Raw genomic sequence first — 22,141 nt, 5'->3', positions numbered from 1 at the left:
CAGTCATGCGAGGCGTCCCACCATGTCTCTGTAATTGCCACTAGATCATAGCCCCCCGACCGAACACGGATTTCTAACTCCTCCTGCTTATTCCCCATGCTGCGTGCATTGGTGTACAGGCATTTCAGGGAGCAAGCTGGGCACAGCGGTTTCATCCCAGATTCACCCCCTGACTTCACCCCAGGGGGATGGGGGGCCTCCTGGTCTACCTCAACACTAGAGCGTTGCCCCAGTGGTGCAAGCCCAGCTACCACCCCATCCCCCTTCGAATCTAGTTTAAAGCTCTCCGAATGAGCCCTGCTAATTCCTGTCCCAGAACCCTTTTGCCCCTACGACATAAACCTTTCCCATGTATCACTGTCACGCCTGTTGCCTTATAAAACCAGCCATTATCAAAGAACCCAAAGCCCTGCCTGTAGCACCAGTCTCGTAGCCAGGCGTTAATAGCGAGAATCCTACTGTTCCATCCCACATCATCACCTGAAAATGGAAGGAGGGAGGAGAAAACAACTTGCGCCCCAGACTCTTTCACCAACCGTCCTAGGGCCTTGTAGTCTTTCTTCATCCCCCTCAGACTACGGGATGCAGCTTCTTCCCCACCTGTCTGGAAGATCAGCAGGGGGTAGTAGTCTGTGGCCTTCACCAGGTTGGGGAGTTGCCTGGTGATATCCCTGATTCGGGCTCCAGGCAGGCTGCAGACCTCCCTGTGATGGGGGTCAGCTCTGCATATTGGGCCCTCAGATCCCTTTAGAAAGGAGTCTCCAACCACTAAAACTCTTCTCTTCTTCCTTGTGGAGGAGGTAGCTATACGCCTGTCAGGTTTTTCTGACTGTGGTGGGACCTCTGATATAGGTTGCCTCTCCACCACATCCCCAGTGGACCGGCTGTATTCCACTAGGGCTTCATATCTATTGCTCAGAGGCACCTGTGGAGGCAAGGTAGGCAAGGAGGGCACTCGCCTTTTGCCACGGCCATAGACTTGCCTCCACTCACTCCTCTCCTCTAGGTTATCATTTTCCACCTGAGAGGGGCAGAGTACAGGGGTCCCTCGATCCTGGGAGCTCTCCGGCAGGTGCTCCCATTTTTGTTGCAGGGAGGGCAGAGCCTGGCTCCACCAGTCTATCTCCATTTCAGCCTCCCGAATGCTCCTAAGCCTTTCTACTTCGGCTTGAAGCCTTTCAACCTGGCTTTGCAGCTGTGCCGCTCGGCCAAGCAGATCATCTACCTGCTCACAGCGCACACAGCCCCCTGACACCACAGAGACGCTGTAGCATTCCCTGCAGCCTGCGACCTGCACCATCGCCTCCTTCCGTGGGAGCTCTGTCTGGGCACATTCAAAGTGGGCAAGACCAAAATTGTTGCCTGGCAGAATATTTGTTGGTTCAGAACGATTTGCCACTTAGCATTAAATGCACCAAAAAAAGCTACGAGCAACCACTGCTGTGGGCATTATTTTGTTGTTACTATCTCATATTAGCTTGACAGGAATTCCATTTCTAAACTCTAGCATGCATTTTTTAGCAAAAAGTAAAAGAGCAGTGGAAGTTTTCAACCTGTTGTAGGATATTTTTGTGGTAATTAACACTGACTGTGCCACACAACATATTTGAGTAGTCCAGATGTTCTGCTGGGAAGTAGTGGAGTAGCAAAATGGAGCCCTGGGGTGAGGCATAAAAAAATCACTCAAGCATGAAACTGTAAGTTTATTTTGGTGAGTTTCTAAAAACTGTTTTGAAAGAGTATATGTTTTTTTGGCTGATAAAAGTATTTCATCAGTTAAGGAAAGCAGTAGCAGTTAGTGCTGTAGTTTTATTTGAAGTATTTTTTCTACTTTGAAGTCACTGCATACAAATGAGATCTCCCTGTACCTAAGAATGGTTATCTGCATTCACAATTACATGTACTTGATCTAGTGTCAAATGTAGTGTTTTCTTCCGTTTTTCACTCTTGTTATCATTGGGAAGCCTACACAAGAGAGGAAAGGTGAATTATTTCCCTTCCTGTGCATCATCAGAGAGATTGTTTATGAAATTCTAATTATAGAACAAATCAGTTACAGCAGCGAAAACCCATTGAGGGCAGTGAAGTTGCATGGGGAGAGATAATGTGGCCTGAAGGACTCTTATTACTGATGCTTATGAGAGAGAAGCGAAAGGCACCAGGTTAAAAATCTGTTTTCATATGCTTGACTATATTAACTTCAAGCCTCCCTTAGAGACAGCGTGTATAGAAGCTTAGAGTGGAATTTTTAGGGCACTACAATGTTATGTTGCAGTGCTCATGTTTAAGAGGAGAAGAATACATTAATACAGAAATAAAGGTTGCTTTTAAGTAGTTAAAATTATCAGCTAAGAAAGCTTTGCGAATACTTTGAAGGAATAATTTAGTCAGTTCATGCATCCTTTTCTAGAATGAGTGCCTATAAACAAACCAAGATTGATTATAGCAAGCAAGTTATTTGCAATAGTGATTTGCATTTATTCAAATAATTTTGTGTTAGTATAATTTACTTGTGGATCATTTATTACCAAGTCAGTGCAGTATCTGACAGTTTTCAAATTTTGAGCTGGATCAGTCAGCAGTGACTGATCACAGAGGATTCATAGTATTGTCTGCTCTTTGTATTGGCAGCAAAAAACGTGGAGGGGAGTGTTATTCCTTTGTGAAATTTAAGACAAATAAGATGATAGATAGAAATAATCTCAAAATGCTCCATTACATTTGCTATTAATATTACAAGCCTTATGGACATACTGTAAGCCCAATAAAACAACATTTTTTGTGGCATAGAGTGCCAAACTTTTAAATTTCTTTGTTTCCAAGGAGAGAGGAAGATGACCTGCTATATTAGATCGTCTCCTGTACTTCTGCTTTTGGTCAGTGTCTGGTTATTTTTTTGTTTCCTCTTCTGTGTGAGACTCCCTCATAACCAGATAGACATATAATTTTTCACATTATTTTGCTTTACTGAGGTTGTGGACCAATTTGCAAATATTAAGGCTTTTAGAACCCATGCAAGTATTAAAACAAAGATGAATCACAGAGAATAATACCAGATTTATTAAGACTTATTTGAGTTTCAGAAGCCACACAATCAAAACAAACATATTACTTTTTCTCCTCTGCTCATTTGAATCTAGCCTGGCCAATCTGATTAAATCTAAAGAGTTTCCTTCTGTCTTCTAGCAGGAGTCTTTATAATATCTGTCATTCAGAAATGCAATTTATTTATTCATGTTTCTTTGTGAGTGCAAATTATTTTGCTATTTCCCACTTTTATTTGTGTTGGCATTTGCCTCCATTTTCCAGATCTATTTTTTTGTTGGTTGTTACAATATCTGCAATCCTAGATTGCACACACCCAAAAAAAAAAAATATGGCATTCTCCTACTGTTACAAGGCACAGTGAGGAAATGAAAGCATTAAAATATGAACGCAATCATCAGGTTGTTTAGTCAGTGTCAGCCTTGGCAAGCTAGAGGGAAGGATAATTTGGCAACAGTTTATATTTAGATGGAACTAATGTCGTTTTTATTTTGATACCTGGGCTATCATTTTCCTGATAATTTTGTTTTGAATAAAATTTTAGAGCAGATTACTTCATTTATGTCTGTAAATTCTAGGTGTCAATTGCATATTGTGCAAATTCAGAATATACTTCTAGGGGAAATACCAATAGGAAAGCACTTGAAAACAGGTAGATGAAAAAGACTTTTCCTCAGTGTGTTGCATCAATGGAAAGATACCAGCCCATCCAAAATATAAAAGGGAAATCTGCCTCCACTCATCAGAAGCAGAGTTCAAAAGAAGACACACTATCTGTTTCTAAACCAAACAATGCAGTTGGCAAAACCAGATATGCTTTTGATATGCAATACCGAAGAAAAGTGTGTGTTGCCAGTCTGCCTGCTTTGTTCCAATATCAGTTGTCCAAATTGATGTTCTCTGTGAGGACCTTTCCTTGTTTGTATATCTTTAGACCATCATGTTTCCAACAGCACTATGTCTGAGCTGCTGAAACATCCTTATGGAAGGCAAAAGTCTCTTCTCTGTCCATTGATTATTGCCCACCTCCACAGTGTTACTAGCTGTATGTTAGCACTTCAAATATGATACCATTGACCTTCCTTAGCCTACTTCCATGTCCAGCAATCTGGCCTCCACCTCATCCCCCAGGACTCATTCAGTAGGTTCCAAGAAGCATAGGATATAGAAATGGTCATCCTAAGGATATCAGTCTACGAAGGAAGTGCAATGCTTTAGAAGGAACTAAAGGCAAAGACTGACACATGGGGAGATGTCAGCTTGGCTTCTTTTGTCTGGCTTCGGCTCAGGTCTGGTCTGGCACACAATGTCCTGTCCCTCCATACTGAGCCATGTGAATGAGCAGGAGGTCCTGATGTGTTCCCAACTGCTCAGCTGCTTCAGCCTGGCTGCCCACAAACCTGTGGAGCCTGTGCCTGCGTCACTGACACCATCATCTGGAGTTGCAGTTCATCTGAACAAGTTCAAGGATCTTGATCAACAATCCCAGAAGTAGAAGTAATGATGTTGGTCCTTTCCTTGGACCCAGTCCAATAGAATCATAGAATAAAATAGAATCATAGAATGGTTTGGGTTGCAAGGGACCTTAAAGATCATCTAGTTCCACGAGACCAGGTTGCTCAAAGTGCCATCCAACCTGGCCTTAAACATTTCCAGAGAGGGGGCATCCACAACTTCTCTGAGCAACCTCTTCCAGTGTCTCACCACCCTCACAGTCAAGAATTTCTTCCTAATATCTAGCCTAAATATACCTTCTTTCAGTTTAAAACTGTTACCCCTTGTCCTATCACTATATTCCCTGATAAAGAATCCCTCCTCTTTAAGGAGGGGTCTTTCCTGTAGGCCCCCTTTAAGTACTGGAAGGCCACTATAAGGTCTCCCCAGATCCTTCTCTTCTGTAGGCTAAACAACCCCAACTCTCTCAGCCTCTCCTAGTAGGGGAGGTGCTTCAGCTCCCTGTAGAAGGCCACCAAATTTGTCAGGCATGATTTGCCCTCAGTGAAACCATGCTGGCTGTCCAACACAGTCCTAGCTGTGGTCCAGAGCAATGCAGGTGTACTGACTTCATCATGCCACCAGCATCAGCATCTTACCTGTTGTGAAGAAGCTTTAAGAACCCCGACAGAGTCAATAACTCTTTCCATGCCTTTGGATTGCCATTCACAATCAGTTATGCTGTGACTCTCCTTCACACTGTCATTAGACCTTGTCAGAAGCACTACCATGTGAGTCTCTTCTCCAGCCTTTAACTAACTGGTCATGGCACTTTGACATTTTCTCCTGCTTCTATAAGGAGAGAGATGTAGCCTCAAAATCACCCTGACTACCTATTGTCCATAATGTCCAGGTTGGCAGTTTTGTTCATTATACTTCAAACTTCTGAGGCAGGAGATATAAAAGGAAGACCCTGCTCCCTGTGACACTGTCCTGAGAGATATTAGCCTCATCACTGGGACACTGTGAAGTTAGAGCCTGTCGCATAGTTACCTTCCACTGTGTTCACTTTGAACACATACTCTGCAGAAGATTAATCCTCTGCCTTCTGTCACAGCCAGCACTTTGTTTCCATGACTTAGGAAACAAAGTGCTCAGACCTTCATGCATCCTCCTGGAGAATGCATGAAACCGAATATTCCCATAATCTGAGATCAACACTACCAGATATCTGACTATCTTTGCTAAGTCTGAAAGGACACGATGAAATCCACTGACATTCTCTGTTAATTACCTGTCTCCTGCCTGTTCACTACCAAGACGATAGACTGGAAATCCTCAGGAGATCAGATTTCCTATATCACTATCACCTACTTTAATAACCACTGCAATTTCTGAAAATAGGAAGAAATCTTGATTTTGAGATCGTGGTCTTAAGCATCCCTCAAGTGTCACTTTCCAAACTGCCAAGTGCTTTCTGTTCTTCAGTAACAGAAATTACAGTCTCCTTTGTCACTCTCCTCCTCCAATAAGTGCTTTATAGCGACTGTATCTGAGATCAAGATAACTTCTCTGGCTTTTTCACAGGTGTTACATGATGCATCAGACATGGCTTGGAAGGCCATGGTCTCTGCAACTTTAACAAGATCTTCCAGACTTCTTATCTCCAGAAGGAGATGAAATCCCTGGTTGAAGATGTGCCCTTTGATGTCACTACTTATTGTAGTTTAAACTCAGAAATCTCATAAATTATGTGTTTTAACTCAGACTGACTGGTTGCTTTGGGGATGAAGACAAATCCCATAGCTCTTAGCAACAGTTTAGACTTCCTGACCACTCCAGATGTTGCTGTGGATTTCAACATCAAAAGTCTTCCTCTAGAAAACTTTTCCCCACCTTGGATATCATCTTCCTGCTAGCACTCATACAGGCACACCCAAGAGCCACAGTCTGAGTATTCTGTGCTATCTGCTCTTATTCACTACCTAGCATCTCCTCTGCCTTTGAGCATAAGTTGACTTCACTCTTCAAAACATGTCTATGCATATTTGACTGAGCTCTCATCACTGTAGTCAAGGCTATAAGTGTAAATTGCCTCTCTGCTCACCTCCAACAGACTAGATGAGTATCTCATTCTTGGCCCAGTTAATTCATTTCTGCTCACCTGTCTCTAATGAAGATGTTTTATATGCAGCTTTTCTCATATCCCAGAAAGGGCTATGTCAGTGCCTCGTCCCTCACTTAAACTTATTATTCAAGACTCTTTTGGACCCTTCTAGGCTACAAATAAGAGTGTCTTTCCTGATAGATCTCTCTCGCGCTAAGAAACTGGTCCTTATGGCTGTTCTACTTATAGCAATGTTCTTTCAGGAGAGGCTGACCCTCCAAGTACAGATTAAGCTTCTCACCCATGTTGCAGTCAAGACCCACCTTAACTGGGAAACCAGCTTGCCTGGGTTTTGGTTGGTTGTCATGGGTTTTTTCCCCAAGCTGCCTACCTCTGTGGTTGAGGCTTTTTTTTCACTGCCAGTGTCAAGGGGGATCTTTCTTTTTATACTGGCAACACCAAATCCTGGAGACTGTTACCAAGTCTGATATCTCAGTTCTCTCAATGAGCTGCCCATCCAAGTGAATATAGCCAGCTTCCACGCAACAGCCGAGGTGCAAACAGATGGCAGAGTGCACTTTCCCCTAGACCTCATGCAGAATAAATGGAATTGCTGGGAAATGTGTCTTTCCCTGACAGTTGCCACACTGATATCCGGAGCTTTTGGCAAACCTGTGCCTGATGCTACACTGTACAGTTCAAGCATGCCATTAACATTTACTAAAGGGTTCCTGCACTAGTTGTTTTTCATTAACATCTCCAAGATCCACACCCAGGTACATATGAGCATGTACTGATTACTGTCTGGAATTCCCTTCCATGCAAATGTACACGGAGCTACGGCTTGAAGATGGGAAGAGAAGTTACCAGCAACTGGCTTCTTCAAGAAGTACAGTCCACATGTACATTGACTTCCCACCCTCTTTCCCCCTTCTCTCTGCATTCTTCAAGAAACCTGGTGGGATTGGGACTGTGCAGCTGAGAGACAGCTGCAAAGGCCACTGGGCTCCTTCCAGAGGTGCCTGTGACTTCCGCGAGGGGAAATGTTATCCTGTCTTCATCACAGGATGTATTCTTTGAATTCACATATGGAGCGCACATGTTGAAAAACTGATTGCTGATAATATTCTTTTGCTTTAACAGTGAAAATATCATTCAAAAGGAAAAGTCAATTTACTCTCTTTCTTTTTCCCGGACTCTCCCTTGAGTCAGTATAATTTGCATACTGCAGCACTCGTTATGTCTGTGTCAAAGACTTGGGGGCAGTGTGGTGGTGGGGAGTGTTATATAAAATCCCACAGAAACTTCCAAAAGCAATGTGGTTATGAAGAAAACCCTACTATGAATATATTTCAGTAAGTGTATTTCAGATGGGAATACTATAAAAAATGCATAAATTACTTGCTTGATATAGCATTTTCGGGACCATGTTATTAAAAAAGGTGAGATATGGCATTCTGCTGTATCCCTCACGTCATTTAAATGGGTCTGTATTTGTCAACGCAGTTGTCGATAAAATTTCATTGCAGCATTTCTTTTTAGCACTTGCAAGTTTATCAGGCTACTTGAGATTTTATTTTATTTTGCAAATCAAGGACTATAATGAGACTGGTTTATAATAATATAAAACGGCGCTGTCCTGTGGATTCCTCATTCTAAGAACAGCTCTTCCAGACCAAGCTTACTCCCTGCTTCCACTGAACTGAGTAATTGCATCTGCTTAGGTTTGAAATAGGGAATTACATAGCAGAACAGAAGTACTTGTGCAAAGCTTTATAGAACACAGCACCAAAGAAATGATACCAAGCTGAATACCTATTGCATTTATTTTACTGTGCTAGGTGTTTCTTAGCAGTAAGAGAGGAAATATATAACTAATTTTGAATGAGTGCAGGTAGAAATAGTGCTGAGTCATCAGTGCTCACTCTGGAGATGTCTCTTTTGTGTTGAATTAGGTGGAAACAGCAACTGATTCAGATACTGAAAGCAGAGGCCTACGGGAATACCATTCTGTTGGAATACAAGTGGAAGATGAAAAACGGTAATTCAAGCATGTACAAAAATCTGTAGTCTTTCATAACACGGCGCACATTTGTAAACAGAGTTAATAACAAACATCTGGCAAGTGCTGCCCCTAAATAATTCACAAAGCCAAATTTCTTATGCGCATGCTGGTCATTTGGTAAAATTTGTAGAGATTACTTAGCAGTTGCTTAATATTTAATTAAATTTCCAGTTTTTAATTGGAGGGAAGGAAGAGAAAGTTTTAAATTAAAGTAGTGGATTAATATAATTTCATTATTGCAGAACAAATACAAATTGCTGTATGTTGGAATACTCTTCCTTCGATAGGACCCCTCATGCTGATCCAGGCTTTCCCAGTCCACACAGGGGGATATAATGGTTTGGATGTAACCCATGGTACCTTTATGCTAAACTAGAATCAGCTTTTGTTCCGTCCTTCTCTAGCTTTGTAAAACTGCTGGCCAATGTACTAACCTACAAGTTATCCCTGGCAGGCACTGCCTGTTAAGTACTGGACTGGGACCATTATCTCATTTCACAGCAGCTGTCAGACAGTATCTGGCTGCTAATTGCCTTTTACCATCATTGACTAGAAGTAATTTGAAACAAGACACTCAGATGTGAAAAGATTTCACAAATAATCTTTGCTTCTCTGTCTAACTTTTTAACATAAATCTTTTCTAAAATGTCATTATCCGGTGGCGTATCACAATAGAAATCAACATTTAATGACCATCCTATGAGGCAAGTAAAAAAACACCACAGTCTTAAACCTGCTGCTACTATTTTTCTTTTATTAAAGGATTCTCAACAGTCCAAACTTAGCAGATCTTCAGATTTTATCTAATTACAATTCTTAATATTTAAAATTTTTCTATACATGTGCTTTACAGGCTTCTATCAGGAGATGTAACCCTGCAGTTCTGCTAGTTATTTCCAGTTCATTTAGTAATGATGCATGGTATTTTGTAGTATGAGAATAAATCCATATTTGCTTCTAGAGATAATTTAAATAATTTTCTTTTGTATCTTTGCTCAGATCAATGATGCCACTATGCATTTTGCTTTTCCTCTTTGTTGTTACTCACTGTCTTCTTTTAGTGAGATATGCACAAAGGAAAAATATTTAGCATAAAGTCCAAGGAGAAAACCAGAATCCATTCACTGAAACATTATTCTGTGCCTCTGTAATCACATATGGATTTATATGTCTTAATCTCTTTTCTTTCTTCCCTCTTCACCAAGACACGGACGATTCAAGCGCTCAAACAGTGTAACAGCGGCTGTCCAGGCTGACCTGGAACTGGAGGGCTTTCCAGGACACATCACCATGGAGGACAAGGGACTTCAGTTTGGCTCATCATTCCAGCAGCACTCAGAGCCCAGCACGCCCACCCAATACAGCGCAGTGAGAACTGTACGGACACAGGGACTGTTCAGTTATAGAGAAGACTATAGGACCCCAGTTGACACCTCAAACCTTCCACCACCAGAACCCTGGCTAGAGCCAGCCATTGAGACAGTAGAGACTGGTCGAATGTCTCCTTGTCGACGGGACGGATCTTGGTTTATGAAGTTGCTACATACTGAAACGAAGAGAATGGAAGGATGGTGTAAAGAAATGGAAAGAGAAGCAGAAGAAAATGATCTTTCTGAAGAAAGTAAGAACATTTCAGTATCTTTTCTTATAGATGTCTGCTAAAATAAGAAATCTGTTAGGATAAAGTTGTGGTCTGCAGTTTTTCCTTATTCATTTTGTAGTACCAAAGACACTCTACAGAACCATTAAATATAAGACCCCTGTCCTACAAAACTGACTGTGCAAGCTGGCGTTTCCCAGGGTAAGGTTTTGTAGAAGTAGTTGAGGAGCCAGCTATAGAGTCAGGCATAGGACCAAAGGCTGGTATTAGATATGGCTCAAACGGTGCAATAGCTCCTTCACAGCTCCAACTCTGACACATTCTTCCAACTCACTTCTATGCCTCCGATGCTTGACCTTTTGCCAGAGCACACAAGGTGGTCCTACGTGACATTTTTTTGCAATTTTCCTGAAACCTGAGAATTTGCCTCTTATTAATGAATGGTAATTTTAGATTGTTTTCATTCCTTTACAGGCACTTCTGCCTATCATAGAGGGTCTGTTGGAAGAACAGAAAGGAGCAGGCAAGAACAATAGTTAAAGCACTTCTGCAGTTACACAGGCATATGCACTATTAGATAGTTCAGCTGCATTTTCTTATTACAATTTTGTCAAGAATCATTATTATTCTCTCACATCCTGTGGACACCTTGAAAGGAGTGATGGGATAAAGTGAAAAATAATGTAGACTATTTTGGAACAAGATCCAAGCCAGCACTAATGATAGTAATATATCAAAGTGGTCCTAGCACTCAGTAGCCAGCTCCCTGTGATTCCCTCTGAGGTCAATTATCCTTGTTCTTCAGGCTCAGTTTTATAAATATTTCAATCCCTGCCAATCTGAATTATTGTCTCAGCCGAGATTTTCTCAGATCACAAATTAGTTCATATTAAGTTTTCTTACTAGCATCTTTTGCTGTACTCTCACAAATCTCACCGTTGCCTCCGAATACTCTTTCCTGATCATCTTCATTCCCCCACAATGAGTTCTTGCTATGATCTACCCCCAGGACTTGGGCCAGGCCCCAATGGTGACCAAAAGGCCAATTTCTATTTCTTGCACTGACCTTTTCAAAAGAAAGAATGTCTCCATTTTTACCTCATCTTTTTTTATTTTACAGTCATGTTTCTCCACTATATTGGGCACAAGTTTGCCAAGTAGCAACATAGGATTTGGCGTAGAGGAGAGCATAAGGCTGTTTTTCTTCCTTCAGCCTCCAGTGCTTTCTGGAGTGTAGGTTTTTGTCCTTATTTTCATCATGGCAGAGCTGAGCTGAGAATTTTCCCTTTGCATTGATATTGTGAAGACTTTAATACCCTCCTAGGGATTGTTAAAGTACGAATAATAAAATATTTTGCTTTGCTTAGCCTGTGTGAGTATTTCCAAGCCTTCTTTCACATAATGGTTATTTTTTTAATACTTCTTTTTACCGTATATCTCTTATTTTTCAATTCCACAAATCTTTGCACTGCTGAATGCTGACATTTCTCTGCCGTCATTAACTATCTCAAAGCACCTGCTTCCAAGGTTGCCTGTTACTGATGTGGGGACATCAGTGCTTACTGTCTGAAGCAGAAGTTCAAAGAGCAAGCCTTTAATCTCCTTGGACAGAGTAAAATTATTAGGGAGCAAAGGGGAGAAACACACAGGCAGTTAGCCCCTCTCTTTCCCTAGAAGGCCAGTGAGGAGTCTGCAGGCAAGGGGTGGACTTCTCCCACCTCCTCTCTCTGCAAGCTCTTCTTCATGCACAGCCAAACGCACAGCCACATGAAATGAGCACTGGAAATACTCTCATGTTAGTACTCCTTCCTCGCTTGGAAACACAGATAAGGAGTTAGAGGTGTTATTCTCTGGAATATGAAGCTGAGTACTATGTTAGGAAAACTTGGAGGAGCTGACTTTAGCTGACTACCTGTTCCTGGTGCAGTACCACCCTCCCTCCCACCACATGAAGCTATGCTCTTGCACTCCAGAAATACTCTGAAACACCTTGCTGCACGGGGAAGCAGCAATCAGGAAGATAGTTTTCAGCAAATTGTACAGAGGACATGAAGACAAATAGGACTTCAGTAATTTTTATTAATATTCGGAGTTAGTGACACCCTTTTAACCTAGAACATTTCAGTGAGAAAACAAAATGGTATATCCGGATTTTATGTTTCCCCATTTGCAGGGTGACTCTACTCTGTAAGAGAAAAAGAAAGAGCAATTCCATGATATAGAGTTACTAAAACACAACTTAAATGGACCCTTGAAATCCCCTTTTTAAACTAACCAAAATGGGTTAGTTGCTTGTGTTTGGGGGAACATTTTTTCCTCCCTAATAGGTTAGAGAAATTATTAGAGAATAGGTCTATGTAGCATATGCAAAATCAGATGTTTGTCTTCAGCTGATTATCAAAAGTGACACCCAGACTTCCGATTTTCCATTTTATGTGACTCATTTCAAGAGATCTTCCTCAAATAATTTCCAGATTACATTATCTCTGAAATGGTATCCCTTCACCTAATATAGCTTAGATCAAGTCAAAGGAAGTTATCAGAGAATCATTTTCACTGAGGGAATGAGCTTCACAGCATTTTAAAATTTCAGTGTGAAACATTTTTTTCCTGTTAGAGTCTTTGGCACATTTTGTATCCCCGGTTTGAGCTATGGAGGTTGAAAGGCATGTATCCACAAGAACTAAAGTTTAATGATATCCCAGCATAAAATGTATCTTGACATATTCAAGTATTTGGCAGTTCCCTGAAGAAAATACACGCAAATGGGGGAGCCAGAAGAAACTAAATCTGTTTTTCCATCTTCCAGCAGGAGCTACTATTCCCAAAACACTTCACAGCAAAGTCTGCACATTCAAACTGTCATTGTTAATGCTGAATCATTTATTTTTGGCCTGGATATATTAATTGTACCTGAAAACCAAATATAGCTTTGCATCTCATAGGAGAAGGCTGTCTTAATGATCCCATTTCTATTTTGTTTTAAGCACAGGAAGAGTTAAAATAGGACTGTATTTTAGAAAACAATTTCATTTTCCATGTTAGCACAATAGCCCTGAGATCACAGAAAGCTGTCTGATTGCTGTATTGATTTTTTTTCTTTCACTGTAGCTTTTCTCCCATAATGTTGTTTTAAGAAATTCACTCATCAGGTCTTAGAAAAGGAGACGATAATAATTGCAGCAAAAATAACCTCTCTCTCTTTCTTTTCACAGAATTTGTTTATTTGTTCAGTTGCCATGAATTGTGTTTTGGAGTCTCCGCAAAGTTCATATATTGTTTGTGGGGGCAATTATTTGTGTTCTCAGTGTTTATTATAACATATATAGAGATAGATATATAAAACATATACGTGGCTGTAACTGTTCCCAGGGTAAGTCATCAGATCATTTGCACTAGCAGGGTGCCTTCAAGCAGAGATATGTGTTTCTCAAAGGTGCTGACTGGAGTTTCAGTTTTACACCCTGCAAATTGTCTTTGGCTGTTACCAGTGTGTAGGTGATGACAAGAAAAACACTCTCAATTGTCACAAAGTCATTGAAGACCAAGAGGGCAGGCACTCTGCCGCCCATGAGCTCTGTGACAGGAGCAGGGAGACCAGCACAGGAAGGAGGAGAGCAGGGGAGCCCAGCAGGGAGCCACAGTCCCTGCCCGCAGCTTATAGACAAGGTTGGCAGAGGGAAGCAGAAGATATCCTGGGCTTCTGCCTGACACATGCTTGGCCACTGAAATATTTCAGTACACAAGTCAAATGGAGAACAGCAACACACAGTTTACTCTCATATAAAAATCCTAAGATAGGTGCAAAAATAATTAACTATAGTATAAACTGTGCCAGCAGAAATGTTGTTTTGCTGGTATCTTCTGCATCGTGGTTAGGAGCTCTGTTGGCATAGCTACATAGTAAAGTGATCTCTAGTGAAAAAAAGAAAGGCATTAGAGAGAGTGAGAGCTCAAAATATCACCCTTCTCCCCCTTTACCCCTTTGTTCCATGGATGCTGGATTTTTCCTGTGCTCTGGCTGATATTTCCACAGTACTGCAAGGGCTTTACTTAACAAGGCCAAATAGTGACAGAAAACATAGAGTTAAATCTCCCATACTTTGAAAAAAACCCAAAAAACCCTCACAACCAATTTATTTTAGTATATTCATCAATTAATCATCCATAAAAGCTTTCTTAGGTGTTTGACCAAATATGGGTTATCCTTTAACCAAAGAGAAATCACTGACATAATTTCCTAATGCTTTTCACAAACCTATCTTTCAGGAACTATTGAAATTTACATTTGGAGTGTTGTGAATGACTACAGAATGTCTTAATTACCCTGAAACAGTCTTTAAAGTCAATAAAAGGCAGTCCCATAGTATGGAATCTGAGAGTCCCTCCCAGCATTTGTATTGCTCAAACTTTCTCCTCTTTGAACTTAGCTCCACTGAGGTAAAAAGCAAATTTGCGCTGAGTCCCACTTGGTGCACAAGGCTCCCATTGCCCTGCCTACCCTCCAGAGCACTGCCAGCTGGGAGCTGTGCTGTGCTAAAATCTCATCTCACTCTGAACATCATACATTTATTATTACGCCTACCTGCTGTGTTCATAGTGAAAAAGACATATATTTCTGAAGATTATTAATTTAGGTTTAGAGATTAGACAAATATCATGCCCTGCTTTGAGTTAGGAGGATGAACTAAATGACAGTTTGAATATTTTTTCCAGGCATATTTTCTCAGATTGTTTGTGGAGCAGTTTATTTACGAGTATAGAAAAAAAAATGGAACAATCAAATAGAATGAAAATTTAAATTAAAACGTGTCATTTAAATAAACAGTAATGAATGCCAGATGCAGATTGATTGTTAGTAGTTTGTCATTGCTGGTGCAGCAGTGGCACAAATGAGCAAAGCTTTTAACCTGTCAAGAATAGAGTTACGGCATCAGACTATAATCTTGGTTTCATCAATATAGACCTAACTTTTCCCCCTCTACCTTTGTGATATGAAACCATTTTCAATGACAAGATTTTGTAGCATTTCTCAAAAAATACAACACATATATATTACTTGCAATTTTGTAATATTCTTATTGCACAGGAAAAGACACCGTTGTGTCAATTGTGCATGTTGTATATAGGCAATTTGCACAGTCTCTATCCAAGGTATAAATCCTGAGTCTGCTTCTGCTGAAGTCCTGGTCAGGGTTTTGTTTGTCTTCAGAGTAGAAGCCATACAGGACCACACGAAAAAAAAAAGGAGTGCTTCATACGATTCAGGGAGGGGAATTAAGGTTGTGTGACTCTTTCCTCACATTCAAGTAAACATAACATTCTCTTAATGGAGGGAGGTATATGGACTATATGAAACTTATAGATATTTATGTGTGTTGATAGATTTTATCATCATTTATTTATGAGCAAAATCTTCTAGGCATCACCAAACATCTCAATCTCTCCAGTCTCTAACATTCATCATTCTTTCATGGAGATAATCAATCTGCACTCACCAGAATAATTCCCCAATGCATGAAATTAATAACAAGGCTTTGGCTGTCTATTAATATTGTGCTAAAGATTATGAATTGAAGTATTTTAATACTTTAATTTAATTACAGCAAAGCAGAGTAGCATGAATATGAGAGATTCTAACTTCTATGTTTTATTAAGTCTGATTTACTTATTGAAATGGAAATAGAGTTAGATCTTTACTAAATGGTAGGGCCGTAATTATACATGTGTATTAACCATGTGACTCAGTGACACATGCAGGTAGCCCAGAACCACTGTCTTACACCCCCGATGGGTGTGTATCACACCAAAATGCTGCATTGCCAGTGCCTAAGTCTTGTCTGGTCTGACTGGGCTTTAAATCCCCGATGGCTGTTGACATGATCCTTCAGGATAATGAAGGAAAAACAAATGTTTATTTAATATGGGGGTTGGGGTAACCATGAGAGTCACTAGAAAATATCAGTCATATATAGATTCTGTCCAGATCTACATTTCTGCAGCAGGGCCCAATGCCCTATTCTCAGGTTATGTATTTGAGCTATGAACTATAAAATTCAGTGGAGGAGACTAAAACTGAACTTTGTTCACTATGAGACAAGCACTACAACCATCAGCCTACAGAATCATCCTCACTCTCTTTCTGCCCAGTGAATAGGTGAACATAGCGCAGGAACAGGCGATGTCAGTGACCAGCTACAGCACAATTCCTCATCCTGGCAAAGAAGGGACTCTGACCCCACACTGGGAGTTTGTCTTATGTCCTGAGCTACCGAGCACCGAGGGAAAAGGAGGATACAAGCCTGTTTGTCACTTAAGTCTTTGCCTTTATTAAAAACGCTGAAAACGAAATCAAAGCAAGTTGTTTCAGATCAAATGAAACATTTCTTTTTTTATTCGGGTTTTTGTATGTTTGTTCAGGTTTTAACACCTAAAACATTGCTTTCCATATGCCAGTAACTCCGTAGAGGAAAGTGAGGAGTTTGGTGATCAAAAACCCCAATCCAATTAAAATGCTTTATTTCATTTGGACAACAAAACAAAACCAAAACCCCAGTGAATTGCTCATGCAGCCCTGAACCACTTAACCCTTTCACAAATGGGTGCCACACAGGACTGATGAATTATGCATATTACTGTTTAATTTAGTGTTGTGGCGCAGCTATACTCTTTGTCTAACAGAAAATGGAATAGAGTTTGAGAACCACAGCTCTACATATTAACACGTGCTTATAACGTTACAGAGTTTGTATGTAACCATATAAATGGTTTTTATATAACAGGCTGTAGATCAGTTCTGCTTTATTATTGTAGCTTCATTCCACCCTCTGCATCCTGTTTGGATTATGTTTGGTTTCCTCAAATTGAATTAAAAGCTGTCAGAGTAATTCCTAACCCCTACCCCTACCTCTCTCTATCTTTACCCTAAATATTATTTAAAGATCTGGAAACTCTCCAGATAAAATCAGTCTTCCATTGATACCCCAGCATAAAATGCTTTTAAAAGTGTTGCTTTTTCAGCATAGAGATGGATGTGGAGGAAAGGATGTATAGGAAGGAGATGTAGGAAAGTATATTGCTACCTACCAAAGTATGGTATTTGTACCAGCAAATGTGGGAGTCCAGGAGGAGTTAGTTTTTTAGGGATAAGCCAGTCCCCTTAGGCACTCCAGTCAATAGAAAGAAATAGGCATCTCCAGGAAGAGATTCAGCTCATCTAAAAAGAAGTGCATAACATGGCTGAGTTGATGAGCTCAGATTACTGATTATAGAGCATCCAGAAATTTTGATTTAGACAGATGACTCTTGGAAGCAAAGCCAAGTAAAACAAATTTGGTCCCTTTCCCCAGTGCTTTTGCACACTGTAAATGGCAACTACGTTGACAGTGGGAAAAGCCCAATGAACCATGGGGGATGATCATGATTCAGCAAAGTCCTGGAGCACTCGCTTGTGTCCCACTTTGTCTGCAGCTTCTGTGTTTAGGACTTTGTGTATTTTCCTGGGTAGGCAACCTGTAGCTCCTAATGGGGGGTACCAAGACGTGTCTCAGAGACACGATTCCTCTGCAGACCTCATCCTTATGGTAGGAGCATCTTATGTTATAGTTTAATGTATTAACCTTACCCCCAGAACAGACAGGATAAAGAGAGCTCATCCAGGGATCATCCACACAACTGAGTGAAGTCAATAGTGATTGAAGAACCAGAAGATATTATTTAAGGCACATGCAAAGCTCCCTTTGACATCAGAGGGAACAGGCATCTAACTGGTTCTCGAGGAAAGACTATTTCAACAGCTTTCAGTTTACATGAGCAAATCTAGTTCCAGTTTTCATTATTTCTTCTATTCTGTACCCATAACACACATGGAAAATATCTTTATGGATTCAGATAAATAAAGTATTACTGGTGATCTTGACAGAGTAGTATACAATGGTAATAAGTTTAATTTAGGCCTTTATATAAAGGTATTTTCTGTATTAATACATTAAGTGTACCATCTGAAATAAAATTACTATCTGTTGAGCAAAGTTATCTCTGCTAGTTATGCCTGATGGTGCCGAGGAGATAAACTGATGATTATTATGTTTGGTGATAACTTGCTAGTTTTGATATCAGCAGACCTACTGAATTATTTGCAATTTAGTGCTTTGTCAGGTCAGGATAAATGCATCTGCTGAAAAAAAAATCATTATGATAATGCTGAGCTTTTATTTTTTTGTCATTTACTTTGAAATTTAAGATTGTTTGCAAAACTATATGTGTATGTGCCCACTTCAGGAAGCTGTCTATATTCCCTTGTTTTTTTCCTGCTCTCTTAAGCAAACACAGTCTTAGCTGTTGCAAGTTATTAATATATCACTTACTATTGCCAAAGGGTAAGGTGCCACAGAGCTTTCCTGTATCTCCATCTTTTTCAAAAATATTTTATGTATATAATCACAAGCAGCAAGCCCAAATGTTTACTTTCCTTATAAAATAAACAGTAATTTCAGCTACATATTTTTTGAGCTGGATTTTACATTTACTACTAAAAGATATCTATTGGTAATAACCTGTCTGTATGCTTAGTCCTAGGTAAGATCCGAAGTGCTGTTGGAAGTGCTCAGCTCCTCATGTCTCAGAAATTCCAGCAGTTTTATTGGCTTTGTCAGCAAAATCTGGTAAGTCACCATGTCTGGCCATTCTTGAAGAGTTTAAGGCTATTCACACAAAATATAACTTTAAATTTTAGAATTTAATACTTTTACTTAAGCCAACAACAAAAACAAGTGTAGCATACCCAAACAGCAGCATTCTGAACTATCATTTTCATGTCTCACATTTTGCCTTAGCGCTCCTCTTTTTCCTTTTTTTTTTTAACTTAATCCTTAAGTATGGTGTTAGTATATTTTTTTTGTCAAAGCAAACATGTAATTTCAGTAATTTCAGTCTGGCTGTGTTTTGTCTTTTTTTTTTTTTGCTGTCTTTATTAAAGAAAAAAAATAAGAAGGGAACAAATGCAAGTTTTCTGAGACATAATATTATGGCTTGTTTTTTGTAATACCCTAAAATAGTAACTATATTTCTGGTAAGAAAGAAGAAATTTTTCACATTATGTTGAAAAGCAGAGAATAGTGAAATAGCAGAACCGCAGAGAATATGTGATCCAGCTTTCTACCTACCTGAAAATAGGACTGATCTTGGAAATGGGAATATACATAATGTTCATGAAATTGGGTTTCATAATTTGCATTGCCAATTATATGTAAGATGTCCTGGGGCTAGAGGAACAGATGCAGTATATTACTTACGAGAGTTACTGCTATTGTTCTGGAAGTTTATTAGAGACTAATTCAATTCTAAATGTTATCTTCATTAATATGACAGCAGCCATCAGTGATACAAACCTTATGGCAAGATGATACTAATCAATAGAAGAACATAATTCCTCTAGCTACAGCTAGTGGTAGAACACCTTTCTTCAGCTCACTATGACACCTCATACATTAGAAGTGCTGAATTCTGTTGCGTGCATGATGGCAGACATGACCTATATGTCTGCTTAGATACATTTCTTTACTTGTTAGTATTTGCCACATAACTTTTTAAGGCAAAACATTCATTCTGCAGAGACCTACTTGCTACTTTCCATCCATAAAGTTAAACATCCAGAATTCCTGAAACTGCAATCAAATATTACTGAGAAAGTCACGCCAAAAATGTCCTACCTTCTGATAGAAAATGATAAGATATATGGTCCTCATTAGGAAAGAATCCAATTATCCACTTCAAAGACTCTGTCAAAACAAGAATTTTAATAGCTGTTACAGAATGACAGAGGAAATATGCAAAGTCAGGCAAGCAGGAGATGACCACGTTTGTAATATCAAATACATCGTGTGTGCTGCCTATCTAGTCATTTGTTTCGTAGTGAAGGGAGGAAATCTTCATCAATGTCTAAAAGTTTCTCATTGAAAATTTCAAAGTGCCCTCCATTACCTGATTGATTAAGCTATGCAAACTAAGATTTGAAGAGCCTAACCTCCACTCCACTTCATTTATCATCAAGTGGGTCCAGCACTTGTGCTCGAGAGCATTACTGTAATAACAAGCGCAGCTCCTGCTCAGCACAGCCGTCGGCTGTTTGGGAGCGCAAACAATTCATTACCGCAAAAGCAATAGGAGCACAAGGAGGAATCTACAGCTTTGCAGACAACATCAACAAAAAACTGGCAAGATTTTGGTTTTCTCCTTCTTATTTGGATAATAAACCTTTGAACTCCATAACAGCAGCTTTTTCCGACTCTGAAGAGTCTCTGAATATTCTTCAGCTTCATTAAATCAGCAATGGGCTCTGCAGAAAGCAGCAACTGCGGAACCGGACTTACAGCTCAGTCATGTTTTGAGGCTTTTCTTCCTATGCCTAATGACAGAGTTTGTTGTTAAACAGTCACTTAGTGCGTATGCACAGCAGTCTTTCCGTATGCTCCTAAGGCAGCATCCCGGTGCCCCACGGGAACGCTGCCAGATAGCAGCCAATTAGTGCGTTCCCCTACTCGAAAACATCTAGCACTTACAGGGCTACCACACCGCAGTTTCTCTAACAGTGTTCAACAACAATAAGCATAAATGTAGGACAAAGAACAACAGCATCTACTTCTGCCAATTCAAAATGCAGCAAGGGTTTAGGAAGAGGAATATACTTACTCAGACTGAAATTTCACCAGGAAGTTCACTCATCGCCTATGGACTTTTCTAAAGGGTCATGGGAACTTCAAGGAATACATTTGATTATGCTCTGGGTTATGGTCTCTCACCAAAGACTCTCTCAGTCAGGGTAAATTCATAACACACTCAGCTTTGATGAAGCGTTTTTTAAGAATCTGGCTGGCTGTCTCCTACAGTGTACTGTTCCCACTAACTGCTAGAAAAAAAAAATCACTGATTAATAACTACTCCTTGCTGCGTTATTCACATTATCTCTTGTAACACCTTTTTTTCCTCTGAATTGTCCTCCTCCATACCCTAGCCAGCACAGATCCTGCTCAGCTCATGAGATCATCGCTCAGTGTGTCATGGTTGCAGGCAAAACCAGAGCAGCTCGAGCACTGGCTAGGTAGTTTTTGCTTGCTTTAGGCTTCCTTCAGAAGGAGGGCTGCAAACCTGAATTCCAAATAAGAAACAAATAAATGAGCAGCTCCTGAAAAAAAACAGGTTTAAGCCAACCTTTTCAAAACTTAGTTAGCTGTAATAGTAATCGTTTGTGCCAGCATTTATCCATGGCCTGCGGATCCACAAGCGATAGCAGTAGGAGGCAGCCCTCTTGTGTCGAGACAACGCGCCGCACGCTCCTCTGCAGCCAGCTGCGCTGGAGGCTGCGATCTTCCCAAACGCGATGAGCAGAGTGGGCTGCACAAAGGTACAGAAGAGCGATTAGCCTTGATTCAGAAGGAAATGGCATTTCAATGAGTGGCATCATTTTATGGCTGTTTAGAGGAAACTGGGGAAAGGGACTGAGGAGACCAGGCTGGAGAGAACAGATTGCGATATAAGATATATTGTTGTGGGACCGTCCTGACAAATTTCACACAGGGAGTCAGTTCCTGAAGCCTGAGATATTGACCTCTGTAGAGTACCTAATACCACTGACATAAATTTTAAATAGTCTTGGAGCACATTGGAATCTACCCAATTAAGTTGTTTTCAGTGAACACTAATCTGGAGTTGTATCATGTTTCCCAGAAGTCTGCTACAATCTATATGGCCAGTTCTGCTAAGTCCCCAAAGCTCCCTGTGAAAAGGAGACTTTCTTCTAGTGAAGAAGACTTCTAAGTGGACAGGCTTTTAGGCTGGTTCTTGGCCCGGATTCCCAAAGGGGTTTAGATAGGGGTGGCACTGCATGTTGTCA

The 22,141-nt window shown here is 40.3% G+C and overlaps 1 protein-coding gene across 1 annotated transcript in view; it reads left to right on the top strand.

Moving 5' to 3' along the window:
• The window catches only part of DLGAP2 (DLG associated protein 2), a 427,755-nt gene that overhangs the window by 401,803 nt on the left and 3,811 nt on the right, over positions 1-22,141 (top strand). The window contains exons 9-11 of the mRNA XM_068396649.1: positions 8,542-8,627; positions 9,857-10,272; positions 18,823-18,914. Coding sequence (XP_068252750.1) covers positions 8,542-8,627; positions 9,857-10,272; positions 18,823-18,914 — 594 coding nt within the window. The remainder of the gene's footprint in view (positions 1-8,541; positions 8,628-9,856; positions 10,273-18,822; positions 18,915-22,141) is intronic.

Source organism: Nyctibius grandis, chromosome 1, assembly GCF_013368605.1.
Source record: "Nyctibius grandis isolate bNycGra1 chromosome 1, bNycGra1.pri, whole genome shotgun sequence".
Classification (NCBI taxonomy): domain Eukaryota; kingdom Metazoa; phylum Chordata; class Aves; order Nyctibiiformes; family Nyctibiidae; genus Nyctibius; species Nyctibius grandis.
This window is presented reverse-complemented; position numbering and strand designations above follow the sequence as displayed.